The sequence below is a fragment of the Grampus griseus genome, assembly GCF_964374135.1.
Source record: "Grampus griseus genome assembly, chromosome: 10".
Lineage (NCBI taxonomy): Eukaryota > Metazoa > Chordata > Mammalia > Artiodactyla > Delphinidae > Grampus > Grampus griseus.
In genome coordinates this window covers 45757111-45777966 of record NC_139004.1, presented here as the reverse complement: position 1 = coordinate 45777966, position 20856 = coordinate 45757111, and the positions used below count along the sequence as shown (strand labels likewise).

Genomic DNA, 20856 nt, shown 5'->3' with positions numbered 1-20856 from the left:
CCTCCAAATATTACTTAATGCATTCATATCTCTTTGGGTGCCAATAAGTTGATCAGTAAATGGTCAATGTTATGATTTTGTTTTTGTGACAATTAGTCCTATTGGTTTCTGAGAATCACATATAGGGGCAGATCATTTAACTAATTATCACATGGATTCCTTTCCTATGAAATATGTAACTTATTTTCAGAAAAAATACTTAGGCAATTTATTTTTCTAAAGATGTATTTGTTTTATGCCAACTTTATTCATAATAGCAAAATATAGGAATAACTCAAATGTCCTTCAACTGGTGAATGAGGAAACTGTGGTACATCCATACAATGAAATGCTACACCATAATAAAAAGGAACAGAATACTAATACACACAACAACATGAATAGATATGGAATGCATAAGAAGCCAGACTGAAAATGCTACACTTTGTAATGTTTCTACTTATATGACATTCTAGAAAAGGCAAAACTATAGTGGCAAAAAGTGAACCATGGTTCCCAGGGCCTGGGGTGGAGGTCTAAAGAGCAATAAGGAAACATTTGGGGCTGATTAAGTAGTCCTATATCATAATTTTGGTGGTGGTTACATGATAGTTTGTATTGGCCAAACTTATACAACTGTACCCTAAATGGGCAAATTGTACCATATGTAAATTATACTTCAATAAATCTAAATTTTAAAAAGTAAAAATTCATTAGTATCACAAATTTTGAGCCTATATAAATTTATTCAATAATCTCTGAGATCCATTAAGAAAGGAAAGAAATTTTTTTTTGCTTTTTTCATTTGTAATTCACTTTTATCTTTGATGATCTTCCCCCACCTTCATACCATATTTTATGAAAACATTTTGCTTCTATATAAGGATTGCAGGTGGTTTGAACTCAAAAGTGAGGAAGATGGGCTTGGAGAAATATGATTTTTATAGACTGAATGTTTGTGTCCTCCCAAATTTCATATATTGAGCTTGTAGTTCACTTAAAAAATTTTTTTTATTTTCTACTGGAGTAGAATTGATTAACAACATTGTGTTATTTTTAGGTGTACAGCAAAGTGATTCAGTTATACATATACTTATATATATTCTTTTTCAAATTCTTTTCTTATTTAGGTTATTGCAGAATATTAAGCAGAGTTCCCTGTGTTATACAGCCTTGTTGGTTATCCATTTTAAATATAACAGTGTATACATGTCAACCCCAACCTCCCAATTTGTCCCTCCCACCTGTGCCCCTGGTAACCATAAGTTCATTCTCTAAGTCTGTGAGTCTGTTTCTGTTTTGTAAATAAGTTTGTTTGTACCACTTAAAAAATTTTTTAACCTATTTATTGGAGTATAATTGCTTTATAATGGTGTGTTAGGTTTCTGCTCTATAACAAAGTGAATCAGCTATACACATACACACGTTCCCATATCTCTTCCCTCTTGCGTCTCCCACCCTCCCACCCTCCCTATCCCACCCCTCTAGGTGGTAACAAAGCACCAAGCTGATCTCCCTGTGCTATGTTTCAACTAGCTATCTATTTTACGTTTGGTAGTGTATATATGTCCATGCCACTCTCTCACTTTGTCACAGCTTACACTTCTCCCTCCCCATATCCTCTAGTCCATTCTCTAGTAGTTCTGTGTCTTTATTCCTGTCTTACCCTTAGGTTCTTCCTGACCTTTTTTTTTTTCTTAGATTCCATATATATGTGTTAGCATATGGTATTTGTTTTTCTCTTTCTGACTTACTTCACTCTGTATGACAGACTCTATGTCCATCCACCTCACTACAAATAACTCAATTTCATTTCTTTTTATGGCTGAGTAATATTCCATTGTATATATGTGCCACATCTTCTTTATCCATTTGTCTGTCGTTGGACATTTAGTTTGATTCCATGTCTTGGCTATTGTAAACAGTGCTGCCATGAATATTGTGTTGCATGTATCCTTTCAAACCATGGTTTTCTCTAGATATATGCCCAGGAGTGTTGCTGGATCGTATGGTAGCTCTATTTTTAGTTTCTTAAGGAACTTCCATAATGTTCTGTATAGTGGCTTCACCAATTTACATTCCCACCACAAGTGGAGGAGAGTTCCCTTTTCTCCACACTCTCTCCAGCATTTATTGTTTGTAGACTTTTTGATGATGGCCATTCTGATCTGTGTGAGGTGATACCTCATTGTAGTTTTGATATGAATTTCTCTAATAATTAGTGATGTTGAGCATCTTTTCATTTGCCTGTTGGCCATTTGTATGTCTTCTTTGGAGAAATGTCTATTTAGATCTTCTGCCCATTTTTTAATTGGGTTGTTTGTTTTTTGATATTGAGCTGCGTGAGCTGTTTGTAAATTTTGGAGATTAATTCTTTGTTGCTCACTTCGTTTGCAAATATTTTCTCCCATTCTGTGGGTTGTTGTTTCATTTTTTTTATGGTTTCTTTTGCTGTGTAAAAGCTTTTAAGTTTCATTTGTTTATTTTTGTTTTTATTTCCCTTACTCTAGGAAATAGATGGACAAAGATATTGCTGTGATTTATGTCATATAGTGTTCTGCCTATATTTTCCTCTAAGAGTTTTATAGTATCTGGTCTTACATTTATGCCTTTGACCCATTTTGAGTTTATTTTTGTGTATGGTGTTAAAGAAGGTTCTAATTTCATTCTTTTACATGTAGCTGTTCAGTTTTCCCAGCACCATTTACTGAAGAGACTGTCTTTTCTCCATTTTCTCCATAGTCTTGCCTCCTTAGTTGTAGATCAATTGACCATAGGTGCGTGGATTTATTTCTGGGCTTTCTATCCTGTTCTATTGATCTATGTTTCTGTTTTTGTGTCAGTACTATCCTGTTTTGATGACTGTAGCTTTGTATTATAATCTGAAGTCACACAACCTGATTCCTCCAGCTCAATTTTTCTTTCTCAAGATTGCTTTGGCTATTTGAGGTCTTTTGTGTCTCCATACAAATTTTAAGATTTTTTCTTTTAGTATTGATTCTTCCAATCCAAGGACATGGTATATCTTTCCATCTGTTTGTGTCATCATCCATTTCTTTCATCAGTCTCTTATAGTTTTCTGAGTACAGGTGTTTTGCCTCCTTTGGTAGGTTTATTCCTAGGCATTTTATTCTTTTTGATGTGATGATAAGTGGGATTGTTTCTTTAATTTCTCTTTCTGATCTTTCATTCTTAGTGTATAGAAATGCAACAGATTTCTGTGTATTAATTTTGTATCCTGCAACATTACCAAATTCATTGATGAGCTCTATTAGTTTACTGGTAGCATCTTTAGGATTTTCTATATATCTGATCATGTCATCTGCAAACAGTGATAGTTTTACTTCTTTTCCAGTTTGGATTCCCTTTATTTCCTTTTCTTCTCTGATTGCCAGGGCTAGGACTTCCAAAACTATGTTGAATAAAAGTGGTGAGAGTGGTGGACATGCTTGTCTTGTTCCTGATCTTGGAGGAAATGCTTTCAGCTTTTCACCATTGAGTATGATGTTAGCTGTAGGTTTGTCATATATGGCATTTATTATGTTGAGGTAGGTTCCCTCTATGCCCACATTCTGGAGAGTTATTATCATAAATGTTGTTGAATTTTGTCAAAAGCTTTTTATGCATCTATTGAGATGATGATATGGTTTTTATTCCTTAATTTGTTAATATGGTGTATCACATTGATTGATTTGTGTATACTGAAGATTCTTTGCATTCCTGGGATATAACCCACTTGATCATGGTATATGATTCTTTCAATGTATTGTTAGATTTGCTTTGCTAGTATTTTGTAGATGATTTTCACATCTATGTTCATCAGTGATATTGGCCTGTAATTTTCTTTTTTTGTGGTATCTTTGTCTGGTTTTGGTGGCCTCCAGAATGAGTTTGGGAGTGTTTCTTCCTCTGAGATTTTTTGGAATAGTTTCAGAAGGATAGGTGTTAACTGTTCTCTAAATGTTTGATAGAATTTGCCTGTGATACTGTCTGTTCCTGGACTTTTGTTTGTTGGAAGTTTTTAAATCACAGTTAAGAAAGGAAAGGAATTCTTGATTCCATAGTATGTTTAAAGAATTTTCTTCTTTTTAGAGCACTAATAACATTTCCCTATCTTTTGTTTTAAAAATGAAAATTATGTTTCTGGGGAAAAAAATCCACACTGAACAAGTGCTTTGTTTTTATTGTTATCTTAATTATGAATTCACCAAAATAATATCTAAAAATAACAATATTTTTATTAAATAAAAGCTTGTTCAATGAGTTGATTGGTTATGATAATCATCTAGTCTTAAAAGAACACACTACTATTTCATTATTAGCCATTGCAAGATTATTATATTTTACATCTCACAGTCTAGTAAGCAACTGAATAATTCAGAAGGACAATGAATAAACCCAGTGCTAGAAACTTTCACATAATGTAACTGATATTCAGATACAAGAAACAAAATAGCAGAATTAGAAGTCATCCTGAGAAGGATGTGTTAAACAATGTATACCTTACCTTTGTGCTTGGGTGGCATAGCTATTGTCATAAGTCTCATATGTCTGGTCATCGTATTCACCCCCATAGCCATCATCATAACCCTGAGGCAGAAAATGGTAGAAAGATGGATTAGCAATCAATTTAAGTAACTATGATCTGTTTTTGATTAATGAGATTTTATATCACTTTTATTATTTTTTTTTTTTTTGTAGTATGCAGGCCTCTCACTGTTGTGGCCTCTTCCGTTGTGGAGCACAGGCTCCGGACGTGCAGGCTCAGTGGCCATGGCTCATGGGCCCAGCCGCTCTGTGGCATGTGGTGTCTTCCCAGACTGGGGCACGAACCCGCGTCCCCTGCATCGGCAGGCGGACTCTCAACCACTGTGCCACCAGGGAAGCCCATTATTGAGATTTTATATAAGGTGACCTTAATTTAGTTTTTATGTGTGGTTACTCTGCATCATATTTTACTAGATTAACAATTTCCATACAACATTGAATAAAATTTCATCTCTCAGATTTTAATATTTAATAATTAAACTCAGCATATCATTGAAGTAGCAATACCTACTCCTGGATTTATTTAGAATTTTGAGCAATACTAATGAAAACAATTTTAAAATTTCAAAATATATATTTTTTGAAAAACTATGAGTAGATAAGAATAATTATGATAACATAATGGTGACACTAATCTATTTGTTACAACCCTACTGGGATTTTTTTCTTTCTTAATAATAATCAAAGTCATAATTAGGATTGTAACTAAAATCTGGATTCCTCAGTAAAGAAGATGTAGTAATTATTGTTTGAAAAAAAGGAAAGGGAAAATGTAAAGAAGAAAAGAAGGAAGAAAGAAAGAAAAGGGAAAAGGAAGGAAGAGAGGAAGGAAAAGGAATGAAATAAAGACTTTTCACTTAGTTGTGCGTTCTATGGCTTTTAAATCTCATGAGTAAAATTATGTTGTGTGGTGGTTTAGTTATCTGACTAAATTCATGCTAACAAAGTTAATGCAGATTTGTGATTCTAGAATGTGCAAGCAAGCTAGCAAATATACACTCCAGTTATACATTGCAAAACATTGATTTAGTTTTATTTCCCTTTGTGGTCATTGACTTTATTCTTAATCATAGCCATCCATCTTGATTACTCTCAACTTCTGAGAAAACCTTTAGCTCTTCTGCTTCTGGATCTTTGTTGCTGTATCGCTTTCCTTGGAATGTACTTCCATCCCACCCTACCAATTCTGTAATTCCATTTCAATCTGGAGGCTTTCAAGTCTCTCTCATTGTGTTCAGAAATTTAAAGAGAAAAAAAGTGCAGATGTGAAAGTTTCCATATTAATTTTGACTAAGACTTTTGAGTCCATTTAATCTGAAGACTAATATTTTTCATCAACTTAAGGAAGTTTTAAAAATGTTACTTCTTTATTACTTCCACATGTGGTTTACCCGTTATATAATGTTATTTTGAGATTTTCTGTCTAACCTCATTTTCTTGTATTTTTCCATTAATGATTTCCATTTCATCATATTTTTGCTCTGCAGTATGGAACAGTTTCTCCATTTGATCTTTGAATGTTCTAATTAAGTTCCTATTGATGTTTTAAAAAATTAATCTAAACTTAATTTTTGTATATGAAACTATTGCATAGAGATTATTTTAAAAGAGTACTGAAAGGTTTATGTCCAAAAATCAGCAGCCACTTGTCTTGTCCCTCTCCAACTTCCAGTTCTCATTTTGCATTTTTATCTATTATTTTAGTAGTATTTAAGCATTTATTTTTGTGTTATTAAGTAATATGTTTAAATTTATGTTGTTTGATTTATGAATTTTAGTGGTCTTTCTATTGACTGGCAATTCATGTTGTGAAGGATTTAATTCTATTGTAGACTCCTCCCAATATGTCTCCCTATAACTGTCTTCCTAATATAGTTTCATCATAATTTTTCATTAACTAGTAAATGTCTACCTTCTTACTGAGTAATAAATAATTATTATTCATAAATGATCCAAATAGATTAGTATAATTCTGTTTTATTTTCATATCTTTTTGTTTCTCCTAAAGTTAGTAATTGCTCATTCACTTTACTATTTTCTTGATATTTTTTTGAGGGCTTTGATTCAATGTTTTCTATCATTACATACATGTGGTCTTGAGAATGCCTGCTACTTGTATGTGACCTAGTTTTGTTTTGTCTCATTTTATTTTTTCCGTTTCTAGATGTTTTTACATTTTTCCCTGATGTTTTGAAATTTCCCAATGTTGTGCCCATGTGTGTGCATTTCCTTTTATTCCTTGTGCTGGGTACTTAATAAGCTCTCTCCATCTGGAAGCTTATACTCTCCAGTTCTGGGAAGTGCTTCATTTTTCTTCTCACTCTCTAGAACTCTCACTAGTGAGATGTTGGATCTTCTGGATTGGCGCATTAATTTTATCTTTATGTCCTATGTGATATCTCTTATTTTTTATTTTACTAATGAGAGAATTCTATAAATTCATCTTCCAACTATTCTATAAAATATCCACACATACGTTCTAATAACTATTAGGGTGTGGAGAGGAGATTTCCTTGTATCAGCATCCTATCCTCATCCCAAGGTCTCATCTCCTCTCGGGTAGAATAAGAGTTAACAATGCAGTTAGAATTCTCAGTGCTGCAACTGGCAGTGCCTGTTCCCAGCTCTCTATCCTGGGCATCCACCTGGGTCTGTAACTGGGGAATTAATGATATTTGCCACACGTGTCTCTTTTCTAACACCCAGGCTATTGTTCTTCTGCCAAGTTTGGAAAAATTTAGCTTCATTCATCTCCACGTCCTACTCAGGACTCAAGAGCTCTAACTTCCAACAGGAGGCAAGCAAGTTTTGTTTTGTCTTGTTCCTTTTTTTTTTTTTTTTTGCAGTGTTTGTGTTCTATAGCAAAGGGATAGAATAGCCATGAGTGGCAGGTGCAGATCTTTGAGGCCTTCAGCCTCTTGAATTCCCTTCCTTTCTCCTATTTCTATCTGTTAAAATGCTACTGATTTCTAAAGGCCATTTACATTACATGATTTCAGGAAGATTTTCCTGCTTCTACCAAGCATAAGGTAACCCTCTGCCCTCTGAATTTAGTAGCCTGTTGTTTTCTTCTCACTGCTACCCACAATGTCTAAACATATACCATATTTATTTTTCTATAATTTTCTCTTTTTAAATGTATGCTCCTGAAAAGCAAGTTAGTCCCTTTTTGGTGCCTTGTGATGCTTAGCATAGTGTATTCCATAGAGTATTCATTCAATAAATATGTATTGAATTGTTAAATTAGTACAAAGGAGACTATTCTCATCCAGTGTAGATATGGATTGACTCAAATCAATCACCACTAAAAGGGGAATATTACAAATGATGGGTAGAGAGTAGTATTATATCTATTTATGAAGAATAGTTTTACCATTTGGCCTGTGGAAGAGTATTACATTTTCTTTCCTCATTTACACTTTCACTTTTTAAAATATTAACACAGAAAATCCACAGAATAGATGGAAATCTTTCCTGACAACCCACAATTTCCTAAAGCATATAGTGAAGTTGTCCATAAATACTTGTACTTTTGTAAAAGAGAAAGTAAATGTGGATACTTATACTTAATCTATTATTGTTTTCTACAATTTGGTGTAAATATTTATGTGGTTTTCTTAGGACAGGTAAAAATATAGATCATGCTGGTGATGTTCTAAGGTAAATCACTAAAATAGATATGCTTCCAAAAGGACCAGTCAGTATCTGCAAGAGATTCAAATTAAATAAGGGTATTCAACTAAAATATCAAAGCATAAAAGATCAAAAATTCTAAAAATTTTTCCTACTTTTGCTCCATTGTTTCTGCTGTTTCTTTTGAAGAAATTACTGGGGTATTATGTCCCAGCCTATTAACACATTTGTACTAATAAAAAGACTATTTTAGAAGTTACTTATTCTATCACAGTCTCAAAGTAGAATTTCCTAAAGAATAGAGGGTACATCTGATGTCACAGTGAAGGAAAAACCTCCCTCTACAACTAAAAGTTTTAACTCTATTTCCTTCTAGCTGAAGACAGATGATTTGGCACCTCTCACAAAAAAGAAAATGCTCAAGGAGATAAGATTCATTTCTTTTGGAGACATGAAGAATATCCCTATTACCTAGAATTTCTTCATATTTATGAAGTTTTAAATTCTTTAGTTTTCTATATTTGAGCCAAATAAAAGCAGATCCTCATCGGATTTTTTAGGAAACACAATCTTGGCTATTTTCCAGATCTTCACCAGGTCCTGTGCAATTTATATAAGGTACAATATAAAATGTAGACCTGACATGAAGGCGTGAGAAATAATGAAAGAAGAGGACAAGTTCTCTGCAGTGTCCTGTGAATTTTAGATCACTTTATACATCTGAGTACTGGGCACAGCAACATACAGGATACATGCGTATTACTATAAACACATGTTTTACAAATCCAGCCCTTTTCAAAGCTACTTTGGAAAATGTATTTCTTGGCACAAATATGCCTACTAGTTTTTTTAATTTAAGGAGGTCATTTTGATCTAAACATCCCTTCCTGAACTATAATTTCTGCACAAATTTTGGGTTTTCAAAAGGAAATAATATTGGCTCTACAATAAGCTTAAAATAATAGTAATTCAGCAGACTTTATAAATATTAACCACTGAATTACCTATTATTCCTAGCAATAGAGACAAAAGAAGAATAAGACATAATTCCTGTCTTTTAGACATTCTCAACCAGTGATGTTTGAAAAAATTGTATGCACGTGTATGTATGTGTGTGTGCATGTATAATGTTATTATAAATTTTAGTGACATAAAGCGCAGTATTTACAAATAAAAACAAATACATTTAATTTATATTTAAAATTTATATTTCATTTACATTAAAAATAAAATTTATAGCACTCAATTTAAAGACAAAATATAGAATTTATTGTAACTTCTGTACACATATAACTTCAGTGTGACTTGCTGTTTCTTGAAAAATTCACTATCAATTTTTATAATTCTGTTGTTACAATAACACCACTATAAATCACAGCACAGATAAGATAAATACTTGATTACTCTTTGATTCATCAGAGACAGCCCTGTATTGATGAACATGTATAAATCTGACATTAATGTCACTTGAAATTTTCATTTATGTTGACAAGCAAAATGAAAAGGAAGCCTCAAATATGCATGTCAGAACTTTACTCATTTGTCATTTTTGTGAGCAACTTTGTTCTGAATTGGACAATGTTTTTTACACACTAGAAGGATATTTCCTCAATTTCGTGTTCTGGTCACAATATAAGGGCTACAGACATAACAGACTTTTAAGTTAAATCTGCTTTATTAACATTTTCTCCATCATTTTCTTGTCTACATAATCACAGTAACAAAAAATCAAGTCCTGGTTTTTAGCATTTGCCAGTATCTGTGGTATAAATATTCTTTCTATGGCTGATTTCAAGATAGCAATATGATATCCTTAAAAACAAATTTGGGAAGAGGTAAACAGTAGCACACCATATATTATTTCTGCCATACAGAACAACAGACATAACCTTAAGCATAGAGTGTAATGAAACAATTAGATAATAATGAGCTTTTAAATATTAACCCTTTGTCTTTAATATAATTTATTTAATTTTAAGTTTATGAAATTTAATTTTTAATAATGGCTGTGTTTAACAACCAATTCATGAAATTCTTGGAAATTTTACAAGAGATCTTGTGAGCCAGCACAAGTCAGCTCTAGCACAGCGCTGCTCTCAGCTTACTAGAGGAGATCAACTGGTATATATAAAAAAAATTGAAATAGAAGTGGAAAGTGCTTCAATAGATTATATAATAGGGGCTATGACATCACATTGGAAGGAATGCATAAATCTGTCTGGAGATTTTAGGTGGAAATTCTCAGGGAAGGCCTTATTTGAGATGGTTATTTGTGGATAAATATATTTTCTAGAGGGACAAGTGGGTAGTGTCAGAGCATTCCAATTTCCAAGTGTGAATGCATGGCAACATGAAAGAAAATACTGTTTGGTGAACCACTAGCAGTTGGATCTAACTAAAACACAAATGCCTAAGAAATGGTAGGCAGTTGGGCTAAAGAAGTAGGTAGGAGTCAGGTCTGAAGTGCTTCCTATGACACAGCAAGGATTTTACTTTTATCCTATAGGGAAGAAAGCCATGGAAAGATTTCAAGCAGTGGAATGACAATACATAGATCTATCTGCATTTTGTTACATTCATTTGACTCTTTAAAAAATTCCAAGTCTTTTGGGACTAGGCTCCATTTTTCCCATTTTCTTGACTAAGTTAATCATAGTTACTATAAAACCCCTGGATGATAACTCCAATGTCTGAATCACTTGTGTCTTTATTTTTCCTCTTGGTTTCCTCATGCCTTATAATTTTATTTACTGAATTCTTGATATTGTCTATAGAAATTTGTGAAGGGTTTTGCCTGATAATATTTTCTTCCAAAGAGGATTAAGTGTTCCCCTGGCAGGCAGTTAGGATAGCAGCAGATAACCTTGATGCCATGGAGAGATGGTTTTAGGCAATTGTATAGAGAAGTTGGAAGCTTAGGCAGTCTGGGCTAGAGATATAGCTCTGGAAGTGATCAACATAAAGATGACAGTTGAAATTACAACCGCTGTTCAGGGTGTCTACTGAGAGGAGAAATTTAGGCTACACCATGCCCTACATGAAGCCAGTGTTACGAGAGCCCCCCTTCCCATGTTTAATTGTCCTTTATCTCACTAGGAAATAAAGGCACAAGCTGTTATAAATATAATCCTGTTTTCTTCAAGAAGATCCCACTTTAGAAAGAAAATCAATCTTGAATTTATAAAAAGATATGATATTTCTCTAAAGGCCTGTTGTAAAATCCCCATGCCAGTGTATGTTTTGGACATTAACCTGTAAGGATCTCTGGCTGTTCCTGGGTATACATTACCACCTCACAGATACCAAATCAAAAATTCTTCCAAAAATGGAAAAATAAACAGAATATGTATTAAATTTCCTCTAGATACAGAGTTTTTCTAATCAACATGCATTTAGGAAGTTTTTGAAGATTTTCTGTAACTAAGAGAATCATCATACAAAATAGTTCAGAACATTTCTTATCATATATTCTGGAAAATGCACGTTTCCAAAATATTATGTTACTGAGAGTTTGGCTAACTGCTATTGTACTGGATTTACCTATGTTAAAAGTTAAGTTGGATCATATAAAATTGCCATTTTTGTAGATACAAAAAATATGTATTTGAACTGTAGTTAAACCTAATACTAACACTAGAAACTATAAAACTGACATGTTTTTGTCAACTAAAGAGAAGCAAAAATATCTTGTGATGCTAATAAGTTATTGTGGCTTTCAGAAGAAAATCTTTTTTGAAATTTAAATAATATGAAATGTCATCCTGACTCTGCTTTGTGCCCACAGTTTCTTCAAAGACTTTTCAATTTAATAGGCCTTGGTGACAGGTTTAGAATTTGGTCATTATTTTCATTTGGGGTTTTATTTCTGTAAAAGGTCAGCAGGTATTAAAAGAAAATAAATGAAAATAATGCAGAATTTTCTAATAAAATTGAGAATTCAGCGGATATTAAAAGAAAATAAATGAAAATAATGTGAAATTTTCTAATACAACTGAGAGAAAAAGAAAATAAAGTCGAACATGCAATCAAAAACCATAAAGTATTCCAGAATTAAGTAATTTAATTATGAGGGTCAAGATCATAAATTTGTCACCAAACTCTAAAATTCTAGGCACAGAAGAAATTTGCAAATGCTGCCCTTTAATGTTATTGAATACAATTAACAGGTCATATGAGAACTTGACATTTAACTTTCTTTATGAAGTGTGGTTAATTCTTATAAGCATATGTTCCTTTCTGGATGAGTTAAACCATAAAATGCATAGCATGTCCACTTCATATATATTTCTTGTTACTACAAAAGCACTTCATGGTAATAATTCAAATTAAAAAAACATATCATGAAATATTAAAATAAAATCTGTACATGAAATGCCAATATTTTAATAGTCAATATTCTCTTAGCATGTAAATGATCAGTGTTTATGACACGTATCTGATTGATCATGGATTTTTATACTTTCTCATGTTTCTTTTCTTAAAGGTTTAATTTTTATGTGAATATCTCCCTACCTTTTTATCATACATTCTCTGCTTGATATATGGATGAGTTTCTTGTAAAATAGAATGATTTTAATAGTATCTCCCATCTCTTTTTTCCACTAAAAGAATAGCTTCCTATTATGGATTGCTGTCTTGTGTGGAACAGTGTGGCAATGGATAAACCGCCCCCCCACCCCCAGTTTTTGTTACTGATGCAGCTTGCTCACTCTCTGTGGGAAATCATTATCTGTTCAAAACCATCCTAAGCCTGAATGTGTCCACACAGCGAATGGGGAAACACTAAAACTAATAGTCTAGCTTTACAATGTGGCAATACTTAATTTTCTGAAAGTTTTATATGGAAAACAATAAATAAGTCTCTAATAAATGGGGAATGTATTCTATTATAGCTTCATCTGCTATGAGGTTGCAGATATGTGTTTTATATTGCTATTTTAGGTTACAAGAAACCAAAGCATGAAAAGTCGTTAACATCATCATAGCTATCTCATTCAACCTGTGCATGGCAGGGATAAATTAGAAAAACAAAACAAACAAAACAAAACACAATAAAAAAGAATCCAATAATTCAACTTCCCATAATGACTCCTGCCACACTTCTTGGTAATATTATTTTGTTGCTGAAACAGGGATTTTATAGTTTGTGCAAGACTATGATGGCATGATGTATCTATTTAATATTTTTCAATATTTCTTTCCCAAAGTATCTTTACTGGCACTTTTCAGTTAGAAGGCAATTTAAGAATCCATCATTTTACATTCATAAATACAACAATTTTGGCATTTTGTTTTACATAATTATCATTTTCTAATAAATTATGCATCAGGCAAATGTATATCAAAATGAAATAATAATTTCATATAAACCAGTTGAGTGATCTTCATTCTTACAATGGCTTTTTCCCTGTTATATGGTACCATATCTAACAAAAATTCCTTTATTATCCTGAGAGGAAGACATTTCTGATCTCTTTGCAATTTCTGTGATTAGAAAATACTAAGATATGACAATGCCCTTTATTCATCTTTAACATTTTGACTTACAAGTGAAAAACATGAGTTGTCTTTTAAAACTTGGTCCTGCACTGAGTCATGACAGCATTACTAATTTTATTTTTCTGGAATGTTTCGTTTCAGTAGTGCTTAGTTTCATGGAGAAAATGTAAGTATTCAAGTTAACTATGTCATTAATAATTGTTTAATTCAAGTTAACATTGTTTGAATAGGAAGGGGGGTCTCATTGCTAAATTAGGTTTAGTTTTGATTTTTAATCTTCTTTTGAAACTATTCTCTCCTACTCTAGTCAGGGCCTGCTTTATTTGTTTGTTTGTTTCCACATAGCTCAGGTTCTCCCGTGGGGCTGGTGACTCAGGGCTTCCTCCAAAACCAGCAGCCCTGGAGGCAGGCAGTATGAGCAGGGAGAGACCCTTCATCTCTACTGCAACCACACAAGCTATAGTTTATGTTTACATGAGATTTATTTGAAAAATTTAGTCTAAAAATGTTACAAATGTGTTGGTGTACAGCATTCTGCATTATTAAACAATTTTACGTGTTCTATTATTAAAACTACCAAATGTAAGGTATTGAGGCCAGAAATATCAGTTTGCCATTTAAAACCCCAAATTTCCATCAAAGGATAATTCAAATTGCCATATTATTCTATTAACTATTCATTTTCTCTGTGGTGATTCATTTCTTTCCAAATTTAATATTGTGTTGGCTTATAATGTCATAGCTCCTATTGTATTTCCTACATGGAGGCTTCATACATACTAGGGCCGTGCAGTCCAATAGATCTTTCTGTGATGATGGAAGTTTCCGTGTTCTGTGCTGTCACTGGTCAGACGTGGCTTTTGAGCACTTAAATGTGGTTAGGGTAACTGAGGAACTGAATTTTTAATTTAATTTAATTGATTTAAATTTAAATTTAAGTAGACACATGTAGCTGTTGGCTACATGGATGCTGAAGCACTTGTGAATAAACATATTTGAAATACTCAGCTGTCCAGAGATTTTTTACATGTCTTTTTTTTCAGTTTGAGACAGGCTGGGACCTGGGACACTTTGCACGTGGACAAACCTCTCCTCAAGCAACAAAATACAAAGAAACTGTATGGGACTAAAAATAACTGCATGCATGTGCAGTTGGGGCAAATTATGGACAAAAAGATACAAAAAGACTAAAAATAGTCAACTGCCACTTCTGAAGATCCAGGAGAAAAAAAAGGGTGTTGGGAGCAAAAGCAGGGTACTACACATGTCCTCTGCACACAACACCACCTAAGGGGTGGGCAAACCACCTAAGCCACCTCTCCAGCCCAACCCCTGGACACACCCCTACCCTCACCCCATATAAGGAACAAGCTCACTGCCCCGCCCAGAGAGTGAACAATCAAGTGAACCTGTTGTTTGTTCTTGCTTCCCCCTTCTGCAGGAGGGTTCCCAATAAAGCCTTGCCTGAATTTCTTGTCTGGCTTCTAGCCAATTTCTGTTGACTGGGGAAGGCCAACAACCCTGGTTGGTATCAGATTTATGGCACCCAATGTGGGGCAGTTGTCCCCTTCTTGGGAGAGGATCTGGGTACCTCCAGGACCACCAAATAAAGCTTCCCCATGGGTGACAAGTGGCCACCTGAACCTCTTGTTTCAGTGTCACTGGATTTGGTAAGTCTGCCTTCCTGGCCCCTGGGGACCTCAGTACCCTCATTCAGACTACACTTTCCCCTCCCCCTTGTCTTTTCCCTCTCCTGAAATCTCTCCACTTCTCCTCTCTCTGTCCTCTTCTCTCTCTGTCCTCTCTTACCTCTGTCTCCCGCTTCTGGGAGACTGGATATTGGCAGCTACAGCCTCACTCCTCTCAGCTTGTGAGACCATGCACCCTCTGGCCGGCAATGGCTCCCCTTGATGGTTACAGAGGTGGGAGAGGCGTGCCTCACACCGTGCAGACCCTGGTCCAGCAGCCTCTCCCTGACAGGAGATTTATGAGAGTGATAGGGGGTTAAACCTCATATCATGAACTGGCTGGATGTCCTATCATCCCAGTATTCTCACCTGTATTTTCCTGCTGTCTCTTTCCCTTTTTCAGTCTTTTCTGTCCCTCCTCCGCTTCCCCCTCCCTGGATCCTTATACCTGAAGTCTCTGCCAAAATTGTGGGCATGGTGGAGCATTTAAACCTTGAAATACAAATGCAGTGCACTTTCCCTGAGATTCCATGCTTGGCTTACTTGGTGGGATTTTAAAAAACAAAAAAGAAAAGAAAGGAGCTTGCATTTTTCCCTCCTCTGCTTTTGCAGTGTAACTATTCTTTCTGCCTGAGCTCTAAGGTCTTGCATCTGTCTCTTCTGCTTTGTAGTGTAACTATTCTGCCTGGGCTCTCAGGAACTACCTGATTCATCTGTAGTCTCGCAGACCAAGGGAAAAAATGGGCCATTTTAAATTCAAGTGGGAAACTATGAGGTCTCTGGTTCTGTCTTTATGGAAAAATTAACTTGTAAATGATCTGTATTTAATTGGTTTAAGGAAATGGAGTGCTTATACACATTCTCAGAAATATAAAGGAGGCTCACCAGAATACATTTTGGGTTAATGTGATCTGGGAAATATTCAATATCTAATTAATCTCTGGTATTAGACATAGCTTAAGCTTGTGGGTTTAATTAATGCAAATCTGTCTTTAGAGTCATCAACATTAAGTATAATACTTTTATTGTACCTATGGTTACTGAAAGTCAATAAGTGCATATTGTTTCAGTTATAAAATCTGTTAATATGGAAAATAACCTGATATGATTAAACTTTTAAGTAAATGTTACTGAGATAAGAGCGTTTTGGTAAACTCTATAGGAATAATTATGTTTTGGAAACGTCCATTTAAATAGTCCCTCCAAACTTTGTAACTTAAAACTAAATTAAGTTAAATGATAGGAATTCATTGAATATCCAGGCCATTTCAAATAAGATAAAATATTGGGAACATTAATTGTTAAACAGGTCTAAATTTACCAACTTTTGTCTTCTTGTGAGAGAGAAACTAAAGTTGTTTGGTGTCACCTTGAGATGTTCTCTACCAATTTATAGAATGCTAATGTAAATGACAGTTCATAGTGGCTTAAGGAAAGTAGGATGTGTGTTTTCAGAAAGAAATGTATGAGTAATGGAAATATATTTTGTTAATGGAAAAAGAGTGAGTTTGTTCCAAAGCTGGTTATTTCTGAATGGAAAGAATAAGGGACTTTCTGGCTACAGAAATTTGCAGGTTTGTGGAAGAGGAACATTGAGAAAAGAATTTTGTATGTGGTCAGGACTTTCTAAGGTGGGATTAAATTTAATTAGGTAAATGGATTTTATTATGAGTAGGCTGATGCAGGACTGGATTTGGTTTCTCTCTCTCAAAAGAGAACAAAGTTTTCCTGGAATGCTGTTTTTGATAACAGATTGTATGAGTTTCTCTGCCTTTAAATGATCTGTATTTACTTTTGAAATCTTTTTTTTTTCACCTTAGTCTAGGAATAATGGTTTCACAGCCACCTATGATTCTAACTGACCAAGTGTTTGTAAAGCTTTTTGAAATTTTTGACAGACATCCCAAGTATCAAATTCTAATTAAAGTTCTTTTGAGCCCCCCACCAGCTAACTTTGGGGTGCTTCAAAGGGCCCTTGGAGAATCCTAAAGAGAGGTCCTAAACTAATTGGGTTCATTTTGTATGTTAAATTACATGGGAAACATTGTCCAAACGCACTGTTCCTTGTGTCAGATGGAATCATCAGGCTCTCCCCAATTTTTATCACAGCTGCCAAACAAATAGGAGATAGGGTTTTGGGTTCTTCTGCTGTCTAGTCTCTCACCTTACTCTATGCACAAAAAATCCCCTGTGGGAATACTCCTACCTCTAGGCCCTCAGGTCCTGACCCCTGTGGCATTTTCCATTGCGCCCAACTCCAATTCCTCCAGGAGTTCCTTTTTGCACCTCTAGGACCCCCTTCACTCTAGGCCTTGGCAGCCCATACCTCCTTACAGACTACCTATTGGGCTGGCCACTTCCAAGCAGCCCACATCCTTTAATAAGGCTTCACAGATGCTCAATCTCGAGGAATACACCCTGACATAGGAAAAATTGTTATAGGACATAAGCATTATGGACGCCAGATCTCCATCAAAGAGAGTCCTGTCAATGCACTGGCACTGGTTCAAACATACCCTATCGGGGCCCCCTTGTGCGAGGGACTGGGTTAACCAGAGATGTCTGGTTAGGCTATGGGAGAATAGAGGGCCCTCAAAATCCCATTAGGTAAGATGAGAATTTGGAGGACACTCTAATCGCCTTCTGACAAAAGCCTCCTAATAAATGTCTCTGAGATTACAGACTTCATTTCTAGGAGTGCTCTTGGTTGCAGGTTACTCAACATAGGAGGATCCCCTTCTAAGCCAGAAGAAACACCTCTGGAATATATTCTTAAAAATTGGAAATTTAAAGAAATAGAAGGGCTGGAATGGGAAAATTTTTAACTCTACTAACACTGCCTGGCCTTTATATAAGTTGGGGGATAGAGAAAAATGGTCTGAAAATGGGTCTCTAAATTGCAGTACCATCTTGCAATTAGATCTTTACTCTCATAAGATGGGAAAATGGACTGAGGTTCCCTATATCCAAGCCTTCACAGTCCTTTACCAAAACCCCACTCTATGAGGCTCCTTAATCAAAAGCCAGGGTAATCAGAAAACACTCCCAACATTTTAGATGATCTCCTTCTAATCTTCCCCAATTTTCAGGGAGGGGGGAAATCAAGTTTCCCCTGCTTCTCTAGAGCCACCTGATTCTCCAGAGCCACCTACTTACCTGGAGGCACCTACTTCTTCAGATCCCTCTGACCAATCTCAAACTCCACCTCCCTATGTCTGTTTATACCCTCCATTACCCTAGAAGGGAGAGACAGGTCTCTCCAGGGTAACTCATAGTGGAACTTCCTATCACCCAGGATCAGGAAAAATAGGCCCTAGTAGGGAAGTGGCAAATGGTGAAGGGACAATTAGAGTACATGTGCCCTTCTCTTTAACTGATTTAGCCCAAAGCAGAAGAGACTGGGCCAATTTTCTGAAGACTGTAGTATGTTTGCTGAAGGGTTTCAGGCCCTAACTCAGGCCTTTGATTTAACTTGGAAGGATGTCCAAATAGTCCTGTCTACTTGCTGTAACCCTGAGGAGAAACAGATTTGGGGCAGCAGCCCAGGGGCACGGTAGCCAGCTTGCCAATCTCAACATTTTTTTAAGGGTGGAGACGCAGTCCCAAATCAGGAGCCCTGTTGTAATTATAATTCCCAGGATGGAACAGAGGGCAGGAAGCACATGATCCAATGTGTATTAGAAGGGATGAGAAAGTGTATCAAAAAGCCAAAGGGTAAAGGAGTGACCTAAGAAGAAAAAGAAAATCCAGCCCTCTTTCAGGGATGGCTTGTGCAGGTTTTTGAAAATTTACTAACATTGAACCATCCACTCCCTAGGGTCAATCACTTCTGGGAAAACATTTTATCAGCCAGTCTACCCCTGATATTAGGTGGAAACTCTAAAAGTTACAATTAGGCTCACAAACACCAATGCCCCAACTTCTAGAGGTGGCCTTTGGGGTATTTAATAATCGAGATCTAGCTGAGGAGGAAGAGAGAACCTGACATGAAAACAAGCAGGCCAGGGTTCAAGCTAAACTTATGGCCACAGATGTCAGCCATGCCTTGAAACCTCAGGACAACCCAAGGGGACCAAGGAAGTTTAACCATCTGTCTGGAGGTAAAGCCAGCAAGGGGGGATGCTTCAAATGTAAGTCAACTTGCCACTGGGCCCAAAAGTGCCAAAAAGAGCTCTCTGGCTCATGCCCAGTCTGCAAACAAACCAGTCATTGGAAGTGGGAATGCCCTCCATCCTGAAGGAGAAGGGGGGCTCCCAATTCCGAGATGGCCATGTTGGGTGACTGATGTGGCTAGGGGATTCTGGTGGCTTCCCTCCATGAGATGTCTATCTCCATCAAGGAGCCCTGCATAGTCCTTGATGTGGCAGGTAAGAAAACCATTTTTTTAATTGATATGGGAGCCACTTACTCTTTCCTGGTCTCTCATGCTGGGCCTCTTTTCTCCAAAAGCTGTACTGTGACTGATGTCAACAGAAAGCCTCGCACCCATTTCCTCACTGGGCCTCTCACTTGCCAATTTGAACAGCGTTTGATCTCACATGGCTTTTTGGACGTGCCTGAGTGTCCTACCCCACTACTGGGGAGAGACCTTATGGGCTCCCTTGGAACCACATTACAATTAGGAGGCCCCAAGCAGTCCTTTTTCTTGACTCTGACCAAGACAAATCAGCTGGAAGAACAAGGGTCTATTCCCAACCATATTCTACACACAGTAAACCCAGCAGTTTGGGACAAAGGAATCCCTGGGAAGGCTATAAATGCCTAACCTGTAAAAATTAGCCTTAAGCCAGAAGTCACTTATCCTAACAAGAGACAGTACCCCATAAAGTTGGAAGCAAAAAAAGTTTGCAACCTCTCATAGATAAATTCTTAAAACATGGCCTCTTAGTGCCCTGTCAGTCTCCATGCAATAACCCCTATTCTGCCGGTTGTTAAGCCAAATGGGAAATATCGAATGGTACAAGACCTTAAATCAGTAAATGATGCAGTGGTCCCTATACATACTCTTGTGGTCAGTCCTTATAATATATTAGTCCAGATTCTTGGAGATGCCAAATGTTTTACTGTGCTTGACCTCAGGATGCCTTCTTTTGCATCCCAGTTCATCCCTCATCACAGTATCTGTTTGCCTTCGAGTGGACTAACCCCCGCTATGGCCAAATGCAACAATATACCTGTACAGTATTGCCCCCAGGGGTTTTAAGACAGCCCCACTTGTTCGTCCAGGCCCAAGGAAAGAGCTAAGGGAAATACACCTAAAAGAAGGGGCCATTCTACAATATGTAGACATATTAATATGTAGTCCCACCATGGAGGCCTCAGCTCAGAATACCATTGAAGTCCTTAATTTCCTTGGGGCCCAGGGCTACAGCGTCTCCCAGAGGAAAAAAAAAAGCACAAATCTCAAAACAACAGATTATATATCTGAGATATATTATAAACCCTGGAAGTAGACAGTTCTCGCCAGATAGAGAACAAGCTATTTTAGGCCTAAGCTCCCAAAAGACAA

At 36.0% G+C, this 20856-nt stretch overlaps 1 protein-coding gene across 1 annotated transcript in view; it reads right to left on the bottom strand.

The window, feature by feature from the left end:
* KHDRBS2 (KH RNA binding domain containing, signal transduction associated 2) overlaps nt 1–20856 on the bottom strand; it is a gene marked incomplete at both ends in the record, with an annotated part of 694748 nt that overhangs the window by 64235 nt on the left and 609657 nt on the right. The window contains one exon of the mRNA XM_082664427.1: nt 4487–4569. Coding sequence (XP_082520553.1) covers nt 4487–4569 — 83 coding nt within the window. The remainder of the gene's footprint in view (nt 1–4486; nt 4570–20856) is intronic.